Source organism: Camelina sativa, chromosome 11 (assembly GCF_000633955.1).
Source record: "Camelina sativa cultivar DH55 chromosome 11, Cs, whole genome shotgun sequence".
NCBI lineage: Eukaryota > Viridiplantae > Streptophyta > Magnoliopsida > Brassicales > Brassicaceae > Camelina > Camelina sativa.
Window position 1 is genome coordinate 4,998,494 of NC_025695.1, and position 13,953 is coordinate 5,012,446.

The window sequence follows — 13,953 nt, forward strand, 5'->3', positions numbered from 1 at the left end:
TCATTTTTTACACCGGTCCAACTCGGGACTGCAAGAATTTATTAATTTATAGCGAGTATTAATTTAAAGAGTATTAATTTATGGAGGTTCTACTATATCAGTTTTTTTTGTGAAGTATCAAATTTAGTAACTTATCATGTGTTCCCATTATCTGAATGCTAATCATGGACCAAATCAAACATGTCGTATCATATAATTAACATTCAGTCTTGATTTATTACTTTTATCAAAGAATAATAACATTCGGTCTTGATTTATTATTAGTAACTTTGATATATTCTTTACCATTCCATCTGAATTATGAGCACTTGACAATATGATACATGTTAATTCAAATCACACTTGACAATATGATACATGTTCATTCAAATAACAAAATGATAGTACAAGTTATTAAATTGGCTCTAGTTTGAACCCACCCCAAATCGACAAACAGGACAAAACACATTAAATGCATAGAAATCAAAATAAACCAAGAAAAAAAGAAGCAAATTACGCAAGGACCTGCATAATATATACATGGTAGATATATCAGCGTGGATGATTGGAAAATCAAATTGAACCAGTTCTTCTTTGATGATGGACAACTACATGTCTCGGACATGGAAGACGTTAGGGTTCTTGACGACGATATCATACATATGAATAGAGTTAAACTTGGAGAAGTCGCGAGGGAGAGATATGAGATCGATCGACGTTCTCTTGTGGAACTGGAGCAGGTGATCGGTGTTGTCTCCATCGTAGTACCTCTCCCACCCAAGATTCTTCAAGATCTTCTCAAGTGATCCGTACGAAGAGACAACCTCGCTGGTCGGAAGATGGACGAGAATCTTCCTCCTCATCCTCTGCTGCTGGCTACCGCCGGAAGAGGAAGATTCCGACGAATCTCCGGTGGATTGGTTGTAAGGATTCTCCACCAGCCTCATCACTCCGTTCTTGTTGAACACCCACACACCGGACATTGTTGTTATATATATATATATATATATATATTTATGATTTACGAGCTATTGCTAGGGTTTTTTTTTTGTGGGTGTGATTTTTATCTTCAAAAATGAGTTTGTTAGTTTTGGTGAGGAGTAGTATTATTGGTGAGGAGAAGGAAACTGTGTAGATGGCGCTATATATATATATATATATATATGTCAGGAAAGGGAGTGGGGTGTATAGATACTGACAATTATATTATTATGTAATATATATATATAATAAATGTAAAATTCCCGAATTCTCGAATTCTCGAAAAGGAAGAATCTTATCTATCAACAATTTATTTATCATTTTTGGACGCAAGAGAATAATAGCTCAAATTCCATAAAATCAAAGTTATTATTCTGATTCGATAGTATATAGACGTAGTTATATATTATTTGAACTATAAAACATTATTTGATCGTCATATTTGCGACGTAAGAAATGCCGTATATCTTTACTATGAAAATTAATTGAAAGAAATCAAGAATGTTAAAGTTATTCCTATATGCAAGAAGATAGAAAAAATATAGTATGGGACAATTATTTTAGTTTGAATCCACCACATGCTAGGGATGAGGGACGATTAGTTTTCGTTATGGAAACCTTCTTCTCAATTATATTTGTGTGTGGCTTAATTTATTTATTTCCTTTAAGTCACAGAATATAAATTTGGTAAGATTTCACAAAAATTAGATTCTTATTGTAAATTTAATTAATATGCATCTACAATGTGTATGGAATTCAAATACGGCAAGACTTCTTCTAGTTTGCATGAGCTCAACCTAGCATCGCTTAGTTAAATCCAGCTTCTTTTATAATTACCCATCTTATTAGTACGTAAGCACTTAATTGTCATGACACTTACAATACTGTACCTACCAAAGATGGAAATATGTTACATATATCAAACGATTAATCGGGAAAATGCATTAATTGAGAAAATGTCGGTGTCTTTGGTAGGGAATGCATGATCGGATAATTACAAGTTTCATCATACATTATGTTAGTTTCAGAGTTTTAGATATCAGTTATTATGGTTATTAGACTAATGTATAGTTTGATGATAACAAAAATTAACAAAATGATTCGTTTGTTTGTTAGTAGCGAAATGAAAAAAAAATCCTAAAATTATATTTTTAATATATATATATGTAAAATAATTGGTATATATGTGAGAGTCAAAAAAAAAAATCATTTGTGTATATCACCCATTCACCTTGGATATCACCAAGATCGAGAGCAGTGTATGTTTTTTTTTCTAAAGCATAAAAGTTTTTTGTTAGAAATTTGATTCAGTTATACATTTAAGTTTTGATAAATTTAAAAAGCTGAGCTGCCTTTAATATTGTTAAATTTTTAGAGTGTGAATAGTTGCTGTGGTTGGGGCCGACAAATCCGTTTGCGGACTAAAACCGCTTTTTATTTACTATTCAGCAAATACAGTACGCAGTGGTGCGGTCCAAATAAAACAAAGATAAAACCGTTGCGAACCAACTGCATACCGCTTTTGCATACAAATAGAGTTGATCCACAGCGGTCTATAAATCGTTCCAAACATAAAGCAGTCCAAACCGCAGATGGATTTGGCCATCTTGACCACAATTACCATTCATAACCCTTAGTGATATAAGTATAAGTTTTGATTATTCTTCTTTTTATAATGTATGTTCCAGCAGAAGAGCGAAAGCGTTATGGTCACGTGGCGTCACGTGACTATTAATACTTACTGGTCCTCCTTACTCTCTTTTGTCGGAGGCACATAGGGCCTTTTTTTTCATATATAGGGCCTTTTTAGGTTTTTTTTACCTTGTATTGTTGTGAGTCTTGTGACCATATATATAAAACAACAATAATTAATAGTATAATATATACCTTATACATTTCCCATCTTTATTTTCATGTGAATTCGGAATATATTTGTTAATTATTATTAAAAGCTATGAAAACGGGCCTGTATCTCAACTTAAAATATGGTAGATTTTTTATTTTTTTAAATGGTAGGTTAGTTTATATCCCTGTTTTTTTAAAAATGGTAGGTTAGTTTATATCCCTGTACATTGCACTGGAGAGATGTGCAATCAAAGTATCAAACCAGTAAGATCTGGATGTTTTTTTTTCAAATTCAGCCGGAAATCCCCGGTTACAGTTTTCGAAGTAATTTACTACTATCTCCTATATATTGCATGTCATTTTCCGTATTCAATTATTTCCTCTTTCTTTATAGATCCTTTGGTTCTCTCGTTTACATATGCAATGTGATAATGACTAGTTTCAACATCATCAGATTCTGCTTCTATCAATAATTTTGTGATAATGCAATATTCTATAAAATATAGTATAAATTTGTGGAAAGATATATATATGTATATGGACAAATACAAAGCACAAATGAATGTGAAAATAGACATGATGAGGAAATAAGGGAAGTGGGAGCGAAGGCCCTCGTGGGAGATGATGCCAAGCCACACTCCTCATTCTCTTCAACGTAACACTCAACACACACAAACCCAAGGTATTAGACTTTTAGTCTTTTTGTTCCTCTTTTTACTTACCGTTTTAGGTCCATCCTAAGCTGACATCTCTATATAAATATACAGTAATTTATACTACATGCTTTGCTCGTGCATTTTATAGTTATTATATAGATACATACTTTGATTACTTGAAGATACATGAATTTAGGAAATTATATGAAGAGTTCTTATTGTATTAATATAGGGTTTGAAAGTTGTTATGGCGAAAATATTTTGTTAATCCAACAATTACTTTGCGACCGATTTTAATTTATTGTATTGGATAAAGAGTATTTGTAAGAAGAAATAGTGATAAAAAAATGTCAGTAATCATTGGTTATAGCTGAAATCCATATTGGTTTTTTTTTGTATTACTATATGTCACAATTCCAAAGAAGGTCACATCATATCATAACCTAAACCAGAACGAGCCAGTTTTTTTCGGCCGGTATGGATAGATCTCAAACCCCATATCCATGCCCCATTCCACAAAAAAACTCTTGTTCATGGTCGTTACAAATATGGCACCCCCACAACCATACTGATATTAATTGTTCTCATGCATCTTATGTCAGCAGTCAGCACCATTTGCTCGTGTCAACATCCACAAAATCAAGATAGAAGTAGTTATATATTATTTCTACAGGCTTCCGAGATACACTTTTCAAAGATTATTCTCGTTGATTAATTCATGTGTTCACGTTAGCTAACCCAACTTGATTCAACCATAAAGTTTCCATCACAACTGTTTTTATATGTATTTGCTGATAAATTTTACTATCCGTAGACGTCAGGAATCTCTTAATCTTTGGAGTTAACTAATTATATTTTTTTGCAAGCCAGTGGCTTGTGACAACAATATAACAGGTAACATTTAACTTTTTATTGAAAAATTTGTTGATTGATTTTGTTTACGAGTTACGACCACATCTTTCTTCTTTCTTTTTTTTTCTACTCTGAACATATATATCAGTTAGATTACTTTATGAGTAACCGATCTTAGAGTTGTTCTTGATCAAATTAAACATGTTTATACCCAAGCTTTTTCAAGAAACCTTCATATTGAGAATAATTATATAAGGTTCGTAAAATAGATTGTTAAATCTATTCTTCATATATAGTTTTCGACCTTTACTTTTGACTTTTCCAATCTTAGCTTTCCCTCGGATATTTTTCGATCCAGCTGTTGAGCGATCTAATGCATATCAGCATATGAGGCTAAGAAGCTTCAACTTTCATTTTAGAAAGCTTTTGATTTTTCTTTCTAAATAATACATATATATAAGGATATAAAGGTTTAGTGGTATCCTTAATTACGAAAGATATGCTCGAGTAGCCAATGAGGGATCGATTGGTGCCAGGTCACCCTTATCTTCTACAACGTAGAATAATTCTGTCAAGAAGATGACTGATGACACATCCCGTTCTAATTTTAGATCCCTAACAACTAGTACTGGTATTTTATTTTTATTTGTTTTTATTAGGCTATGCAACGAATTTGATTCGAAATTAGTGAATCACTATATATCAGGATCTAATTTCCTTTCTATTCAAAAATTATAAATTATATTTTCGTATTTCATGCTCTTTTATATAATTAACAACCATAATTAGTGTAAGCATGTAGCCAGTCTTTTTTTGTTCAATCTCGTTTTAAGTCCTAAAGTTAGAGGACATCATTTTCATCACTTTGTTCTAAAAACTACTATATGTTAAGTGAAGTCTATAATATACCGACTTAATTGTTTAAAACGGGTAACTAAGGGCGTCCATCCAACATCTCAAGTTCAAATAATGCGTTATTGAATTTTATAATGTACATGCAGATACATTTTTGTTGTATTGATGATAATTCTAAAATTAAATACTTATAATGCTTACGAAAAAATAAATGTGGCAAACGCAATTTTATTCAGACTATAATTAGTAAAAAATGAGCACAAACTTCTTAATTAGTGAAATGAATGCAATGCATGTATTTTGTGGTTCACGGTGCAAAAACATATTACTAAACATCTCAATTACGAGGGGCTGTACGTATTCTTAGGTTAACAAAAAGAATATGAACTCCCAAGTTGCCAAATCGAATAATTGGTATTTGGTACAAAGCTGAAACTTTTATATATTCGTCTCTTTCTACAATATATATATTATATTATATGCTTGTGCGTAAAAGACCCATCTAATTAGATCATAAAATCGACAAATAAAAACGTGTTACGTACAATGTTAGATAGAATAGATTCTACAACTTTGGATGATAATTGATACCTAAACAGCTTATAATAAATGCAGTATTAACTGTGACAACCTTTTGACGTAATCCATCGTTTACAAATGAAATATTTCCTAGTCATATCATTTGAGGGTCATCTACTGCTTGGCATTTCCACGGTTAATTTATACTACTAATACTTTACTCTAGTTTTAAGGCAATCTAAGTATATATTAACATGAATTTCGATGTCCAAAGTATCATAATAAATTGATGATATTAAGTGGATGAGTAGTAATCTTGTTGCAAAAACAAATGTTCAACCAACCCACACACTGACTGAAAAAGTCGTTTGGCTATCATTTCCATATCAAATGTTGATATTTATTTTAGAAATGGATGATTAAAACTTCTTTGGATTATATACATGCGGCATTAACTGTGAAAACCTCCTTGGCGTAAATCATTAATTAAATGTTTTGAAAACGATATATATTGAGTTATTGACATATTGTGAACATATTAGCAAAATTGACGTTTATTTATTACTGTCGTTCTCACGGGGTTTTATTAAATTCTAGATTTTTTTTATCCAAAATATTTTTATGTTTTTTTTAGAATAATTATCTTTTGTTCTTGGACTTTTTCCTATTCATAATCTACCATTTCTTGTTTATAGTTTATTTTAGCTTCCAAGGCTCTTAACTATGAGCATGAATATTGATCGATGTCTAAAGATTCCAAAAAAATTATATTAAAGTGATGAGTTGTAATTTTCTAGCTGAAAGTAAAAATTGTGTTTAACCATCCTTGTCAAACTTCTTCAGATTGTAAACGAAACGACAAATTTTATTACAATGGTAAAATCAACTAATAAAATTGCAAGTTACATCATTTTTAAGTTTAGTCTCTTTCACACAAAAGAAAACCATTCTTCCATTTTCATAGAGCACTTGTTAAAAGCTAAACCATATACCAAATTAGCCGTCAAAATAATTAAATTCTCAATGGCCAAGTCTTTAGTTTATTACACTCTAAAAATAGAAGAGTAGACTTAGCTCACCAAAAAGACTAGTTCAGATCTAGTACCAGAGAAAATCTCTCCTTTTAACCTCACTCTTCTACAACTTCCTCACTTCCCCTGCATAAATACCAAACGAGTGAAGCCATTGAGGTTTAGCAAAGAGAAAACACAAGATGGGTCTCAATGCCTCCCTTTCTCTCTTCTCCCTCACCATCTTACTTGTCTTCTCTAAGGTCGTTGCAGCTGATAACATCACTCTGGCCTTTGAGAAATACTCCAATTTCAGCACCATGAGCAACCTCTTCACCCAGACTAAACTCACTGTACCCATCAGCAAATACCAAACCATAACCGTGCTTGCTGTTAGCAACGACGCTATCAGCTCCATCACAAACAGATCTGACGTTGAGCTCAAGAACATCCTCATGACTCATGTTATTCTTGACTACTACGATGAGCTCAAGCTTCAGGCGATGAGGGAGAAGAGCATAATGCTTACTACCTTATACCAGACCACTGGATTGGGAGAAGAGATGAATGGTTTCTTGAACGTTACCAAAATGGAAGGAAGAGTTTACTTCGGATCAGCAGTGAAGAACTCACCTTTAAACGCTGAGTATGTCTCAACTGTGTACCACAATCCATACAACCTTTCTATAATTGAGATTAGCATGCCAATCGTGGCTCCTGGACTCAGCCTTGCAGTATTACCACCTCCACCACCACCGGTTCCTATAGTTCCATCTCCATCTCCATCTCCCATAGATGCTTCAATGGTTCCTGCTCCATCTCCCATGGTGAATGCTACAACAGCACCAGGACCAGCTGATGCTGCCTCAGATACTGTTGTCCCAAAAACTACACCTACAACAGACACACCGGAGGCTGATTCACCTGCTCCTGCTCCAACCGCAGATAATGAGAAAATTGAAGCTGCTGATAAGGCTAAACCATCTTCTTCTGCTTGTAAAGCTGGTTCGAGGTTTGATCTCATTCTCTTGCTAGCATTTTTCGTTAGCTTTGCTGGGTTCTAAGATAGGTGATGTGGGTTGAAGACAATAATGGTAGGTGAGATTCAAAACAATTTTTCCGTAGCGTTTTTTAACCAAGAAGAGGGACACGATCACTGGAAGTGAAAAACATAAGTGTAATGAACTTTCTACTTCTCATGCATTGTATCTATCAGCCATTTTGAATGCAAATGTGATATTTGTTTGCCCTATTGATTTTGTAACACATTTCTAAGTGCGTTAGAAGTTAGACCATACTTCAACCAATGCAAAGAATGGTAAAGCCATACATGATCCCAACAACAACAAAAAAAGCTTCTGCATCGGTTTGCTTCAAGAAACGAGATAAATCAAACTAGCCTTACAAATACGAGTTAAAATCCCAGAAAACTACATGGATCCTTACCAAACCAACCAGGCACTAGAAAACAACGAGACTGCACTTACAGTGCTCATACTAAAACAATAAAACTGAACCTAATAAATCTGACATTGCTCTAGAAAATCTTCTATGGAGTTCTAATTGATTAAACTGAGGCTAAGCAGAAACAAAGAACAGATTCAGCAGAATACGAGCCAATTTGCAGTCTCTCATTTGATCTTCTTTATGATGTTCTCGATGACTTCTTCCATATCAAGTGCTTTCATTGGTGCAAATGGACGTTTCATCTCCTAAATAATGATATAAACATAATCTTCAGTTTTTTTTCTTCCTGAATTTAGATGGAAAGACAAAGACATATTCATAATGTATACTCACAGTAACACAATGAAATTCTATTAACAAACTATGTTACCAAACTAAACTGCTTTAGAATTTTTTTCTTATTTCAGATTAGCATTCAACATGCCCCTATTAAATGTAAACGACAAAAACCAACTCACGATGTTCCTAAATGTCATTCCTGATGACTTGTTACAAGAAAGTATCAATTTCGTAATGAATAAGGATCTAGAGTTGATTTTAATTCTCATATTATATATGTGCATATAAAGCAAGTGGTGTTAGGAAGTTAGTATTAACAATAAACCTTAGTCAAAGGGAACAAATTTCACACAGAAGTGAGACAAATTGAGAATATGCTTTTCAAAGCATATTAGGAACAGAATGTTTTACCAAAAGACTGATGAATGTTTCGCCACCTTCCTTCCGGATCTCAAAGCAACCCCGCCTTGGCTATTCGAGCACATCAAAAGAAAGAATTAGCAATGGAGAATAAAATCTTATTGAGTATAATGTGACAAACACGATCTAACATAATCGTCAATAGTGACCATTCATGACAACACACTCATCTTAAGTAAAATATTTACCTTATCAGGATTCAGAGTCACGGTGCAGCCAGTAACAGCTCCCTCCAGACCTTCCTTCACCTGAATAGCCCTTGTCTTGAACGCATTGCATTGTTTACTTCAAACAACATAACAAAAAGAAACCTCTGTGAGATAAAGAAGACATAAGTACCAGAAACAAATCCTAGTTTTCTCCATTTTCAGAAGGAACATGTCCTAATAAAACATTGCAATTAAGGTTAAGCAAGACAAGAAGAGAACATAAATCATATAGTAAGCTCCCCTCTTCATAAAAGGTGGAAAACACAATGGGAGCAAAACAAAAAGCGTGTCATCTTCATTTGCCCCAGCTTATACTATACCAAACCACTGATACGAACTTATGCAGAATCGAGAATGAAACCCTAATAATGAAGAAATTAAAAAACCCTAGCTTCTACAGGGATACATAAGTCTCAGCAGACTGTTCAATAACATCAAAAGTTATAACCTTTTAGCTTTAATTTCGAGGAGTATACCTAAATTCCCACTCTTACGAGTCCCTCCAAATTCTCATGAAACCTAAAGACAACACAAAAATCGAAACTTTATCCAAAGAGTTTACCAGTGCTCTATGACAATCTTCGTTTTCGTTGGGTCCTCAACCTCTGGCTCTGGCTCTGGCTCTTCCTCTTCTTCCTTCTCAACTGCTTCGTCTTCCTTCTTTCCCTTCTTCGCTTTTCCAGTCCCAATCGTTGGCTTCTTCCTCTTCGCCTTCTTCGGCGAGGCAACCTTCACCGGCTTAGGGGCGGATCCAGCCGCTTTAGCACCGTTTTGTTGAGTCTCACTTCGAGTTCGACGACCCAGGCTCCGAGTCACTCTAGACGACGCCGTCGTTAAAGGTTTCGCCTTTTCTTCTCCATCGGTCTTACTCTTTTTCGGCGGCATCGTACGGACAACAACAACAACAACAGCAAGCAAACAGGGCTTGGTCGAAAACAATCTTCTTCTCCGTTCGCAACTTTTAAGAACTTCTGAGTTCTGATGTTGGTCTCTCTCTCTCTCTCTCTTACCGCTCTTTCTTACCTTTTCGCTGATTGATTTGGATGAACGGTTGAGATTAATCCTCTTGTGTTTGCTTTTTTAACCTTCGAAAAGTAATCTGAATGAACGGTAGCGATTTAACTTACGAGGGTTAAAATGTTTGACTTTGACTGTTCGGTTGCACGAGCGACAAGTATGATCATCTCAATGTGGCTAGTGTTTTGCTTCTAAAGGCCACAACTACTTGCCGTTTTGATGTGGTGATAGAATGATTTTTTTTAATTCCATTTCCAGTTATTATAAATTGAAACCTTTTTTTGTCAGATTTGTTAAGAAATATTGATTTTTGGCTTTTTTAATCAGAAAAAAAAAATCAATATTTTTTAACAAATCTGACAAAAAATCTGTAAGTAACTTTAGTCTTTGTAAACTTTTTTGGCTTTTTAAAGCTTTTTTTGGTCACTAAAAACTTTTAAAGAGATTTTATTTATCTTAAATGATGATTAAAATATATACTGAAATTAAAAATATTCTCTAATCTAAATTTTCAAAAGAATAAAAATTTAATATATGGCGACTGTTGAAAGTATATGAATTTAGCATCTAAAGAGACATTACTAATTTAATCGCAATACAAAGTTGCAAGTAAGATGCTAGCACGCTAATGCTTGTTAACCATAAACAAAATCAAAAACACCAGAGCAGTTCTTGTTCTTGTCTGTGCACAGCAATATGAACGGTCCGAGTATTTATCACAAGGCGGATGCTTCGGTTAGGAGCTTAACAAAGACCAAACAGGAGGAGATTAGAGAGGATCCGAAAAGCCTTTCAAACCAGCGAGGTGTAGTTAGGGAAGAGGTACATCAGCCGGTTCAGAGTTTCAGGATTAAACTTCCGAGCAAATAGATAACACGGACGTTGCTCTCCTTTCCATAGACACGGCTTTACTGTCGTCACTTTCTGCATAGAGAATGTTTATGGATCAGTAACAGAAGAATCATGGTAATAATAAGAAGGCTCGGGTGCTTTACCTTTAAATCGCTTGTGACATGGTAAGCAAGTTGGATGGACTGCATATCAGATCAAAATCGCAAACTAAGATCGCAGATAAGAAAAATCTAACTGAGCATTTAGAAAGAGAAGAACAAGAGGAACCTTGATTTTCCTGATGAGGTAAGGAGTGATGTCTCTTGCATTGTACAGTTTCGGATGCCATTTTCCCTCAGACCAATCGACATGTGTGACCGACCAGTTTGCTATTCCCTCTGGATCAATCATCTGAAAGAAAGAGATCATGATAAAGTTAGAGTCAATTGAGTAGTTTAAGGCTTGGTAATAAGAGGAAGACGCAAGCAAGCAGTACACTGACATTGAAAAGAGTTGGGAAATAATGTTCGTCCGCATAGCAGTTGCGTCCTTCCATATTCGGCTGCGAAAGAAAATATCAGTAGTTCAGGAAAATGCCGCTTGATTATAAAAATGCTCAGCACATTCTAACATGTCTCAGTATCCTACCATATCGTCTCTATGCTATATAGAAAGGAAAACACATGGGTGTTGTTTGAACATCACACAGCATGACCACCATGTCAATAAGCTACAATCTCAATGGCCAGATCACTGTCTAACTTGACTAGATGACTTAGTTTGATCACCAAATATGCAGAACACAAGTATCATGGGAGATTTGCAGAATAAAGTGTCACCAGATAGAGAATATTAGGACATACTACAAGATATGGTCTGGCTGGTTAATATCAACTACCATGTGAATATGAGAACGCATGAAATTGAAGGCTTGCTTACCCTACAATAAAGCTTGAATTTTGTGTAGTAAAGGCTGTCCGCCATGACGACTATAGCATGTCTCCTTTTCATTGAAAACCACTGGAAAAAATGATTATAAAGACACACAAGAAAATATCAAGCTTCAAACAGAATAAACTGGAAAATAATAAATCTGGAATAAGAAATTAAGAAGCAAAGGGAGGGATGATAAAGATAGCATAAAGAGAAAACATGTAACATCCATGACTACAATAAAACATGACCATTTTTCTTGTCTGAACTGTAAAATCCCTTCTACAAACTTCTAATATAAACACTTTGTAGGAAGAAGAAAGGGGAAAATCTGATATCATAACACATAAACGCATACCTGTGAGCCTTTCCGAAAATCCTTCTTTTCAACCTCAGGCAGCATACGTTGTGAATACCGACCAGATCCATGTGGTCCAGGATCCTCAAAACTGAAAACATGCAAGATGAAGATACTTAAAACCAGAGAAGACGGGATGACAACAAGACATAAAACAGATTCAACCGCATAAGTAAACTGTAAGCACAATAAAACAACTTACCAATCAATGAAGCTGAGATTAGCGAACATCAAGTGATTATAGATATAGTTAAAGTCGAATAGCGGTACACAACTGCCAAATAACACCAAAGAAGATGGTAAGGGTAGGATTATTTAAGCATTAACAAAGACCTTAGGATATTTAATATCAAAGAGGAGGATTCAATCACCTATCTGAAAGCAACACAAAGTGTTGATTATCAGGATCAACGAGAGCATGAGCCAATAGCCTTCTTTCAGCATCAACCATGGATATCTGACCCCAAGAAACCTGCACAAGATTAACATAATAAAGCTACCTTACAACTAATAACAAAAAAACACAAAACCGAAGATATTGGTGTAGTCAGTCTCATTTACCTTATGACTGTGAATATCTCGACCAACAAAATAGCTGCTTGCATGTACGGGGCTCTTCTTTGACGCGTGCACATAGATTGTATATTTGTCCTCATGACCCTGAGTCAACAAAACCCCTCATTCCGTCATATGTTTGACAAAGTTACATCTCTAAAGAAACTCAACCTGATTAAAAAAAGGGAATTTTAACAAGAAAAATCTTACACGGAGGAACATCTCCCAAAGAGGCTCAAAAGGCAGAGGTCCTGGTGTTAAGAACATGAAGGCTATCTTAGGATTCTTGATCTTAGATTGAGGTAGGTTCAGAATTTCATTCATCACAACTTGAGCAGCAGCTTCACTGTCAGTCAATTCCCTCGAAGGCACAAACAAAAACTGTTGGTATAAGGGACATCCAGGACCAGAAAACATGTAGCACGCCACAGAATTCCTGGGAGGATATACGAATGCGGTGATGACAACAACCGCAACCAGAACAACCAAAGTGATAATCCATCTCGGGCCTTTAAAAGGAGGCCTTTGACGAGACTCTGACATGACCACCCCGCTTTTATCTCTTTAAGCTACCACCACCGTTTTAAGTATCAAAATCATCTTCTTAAACAATCTCACTCTTCAGAATCCCTGAAAAAAACATTAATCATGGAGATAGAGCTCATAAGGTATCTCTATTATATAGGGATTGAGCGAGAGATAGAGTGACTGTGAACAATGTACAAATACACAGCTTAATCCAGACAAAACCACCAAATATAAGAGTCAGTTCCTTTAATCGGAAAAGATGGAAACCGGAATTCGAAATTCAAAATTCTGATGCGCGTGGTGGCTAAGAAGATCATCACTATACGTCGTCAAAATTACCGGGAAAGCGTAATATAAATCATATTTGCAGCTCTCTGAAACAGGTTTTTTTTTATACTAACAACAAAAACGAAGGAACAAACACACAGAAATTGGCGTTGCAGAAGTAAGGAGAAGACGAAAAGCAAAAAGATCGAACCATAAAAAAAACCCACCGGTGACGCAAATCCGCCGCTACGGCCCCTAGACGGAATAAGCGGAGGATACGAACAACTGCGGGTAAGCGATTAAGAATCAACTCGAGGAGAATCTGGAGATCGAAGAATCTTCTCAGTCCCTAATCTCCCCCCCCCCCCCCCCCCCCCCCCCCCCCCCCCCCC

The 13,953-nt window shown here is 35.2% G+C and overlaps 4 protein-coding genes across 4 annotated transcripts; 1 reads left to right on the top strand and 3 right to left on the bottom strand.

The window, feature by feature from the left end:
• LOC104721702 (flowering-promoting factor 1-like protein 1) lies at positions 318-1,076 on the bottom strand. Its single transcript, XM_010439745.2, has one exon. It carries the CDS (start codon positions 960-962, stop codon positions 588-590), a length of 375 nt encoding a protein of 124 aa, XP_010438047.1. The 5' UTR covers positions 963-1,076; the 3' UTR covers positions 318-587.
• LOC104721703 (fasciclin-like arabinogalactan protein 5) lies at positions 6,687-7,949 on the top strand. The gene has a single exon (XM_010439746.2). The coding sequence runs from the start codon at positions 6,901-6,903 to the stop codon at positions 7,759-7,761; it is 861 nt and encodes a 286-aa protein (XP_010438048.1). The 5' UTR covers positions 6,687-6,900; the 3' UTR covers positions 7,762-7,949.
• On the bottom strand, positions 8,005-10,087 carry LOC104721704 (selenoprotein H-like). Its single transcript, XM_010439748.2, has 4 exons — positions 9,635-10,087; positions 9,052-9,148; positions 8,855-8,914; positions 8,005-8,409 (listed from the first exon to the last, which is right to left on the bottom strand). The coding sequence occupies exons 1-4, from the start codon at positions 9,955-9,957 to the stop codon at positions 8,329-8,331; spliced, it is 561 nt and encodes a 186-aa protein (XP_010438050.1). The 5' UTR covers positions 9,958-10,087; the 3' UTR covers positions 8,005-8,328.
• Positions 10,608-13,939, bottom strand: LOC104721705. The gene is made up of 11 exons (XM_010439749.2): positions 13,789-13,939; positions 12,977-13,396; positions 12,773-12,871; positions 12,583-12,683; positions 12,414-12,485; positions 12,212-12,302; positions 11,860-11,940; positions 11,423-11,482; positions 11,209-11,331; positions 11,085-11,123; positions 10,608-11,013 (listed from the first exon to the last, which is right to left on the bottom strand). Exons 2-11 carry the CDS (start codon positions 13,307-13,309, stop codon positions 10,882-10,884), a joined length of 1,131 nt encoding a protein of 376 aa, XP_010438051.1. The 5' UTR covers positions 13,310-13,396; positions 13,789-13,939; the 3' UTR covers positions 10,608-10,881.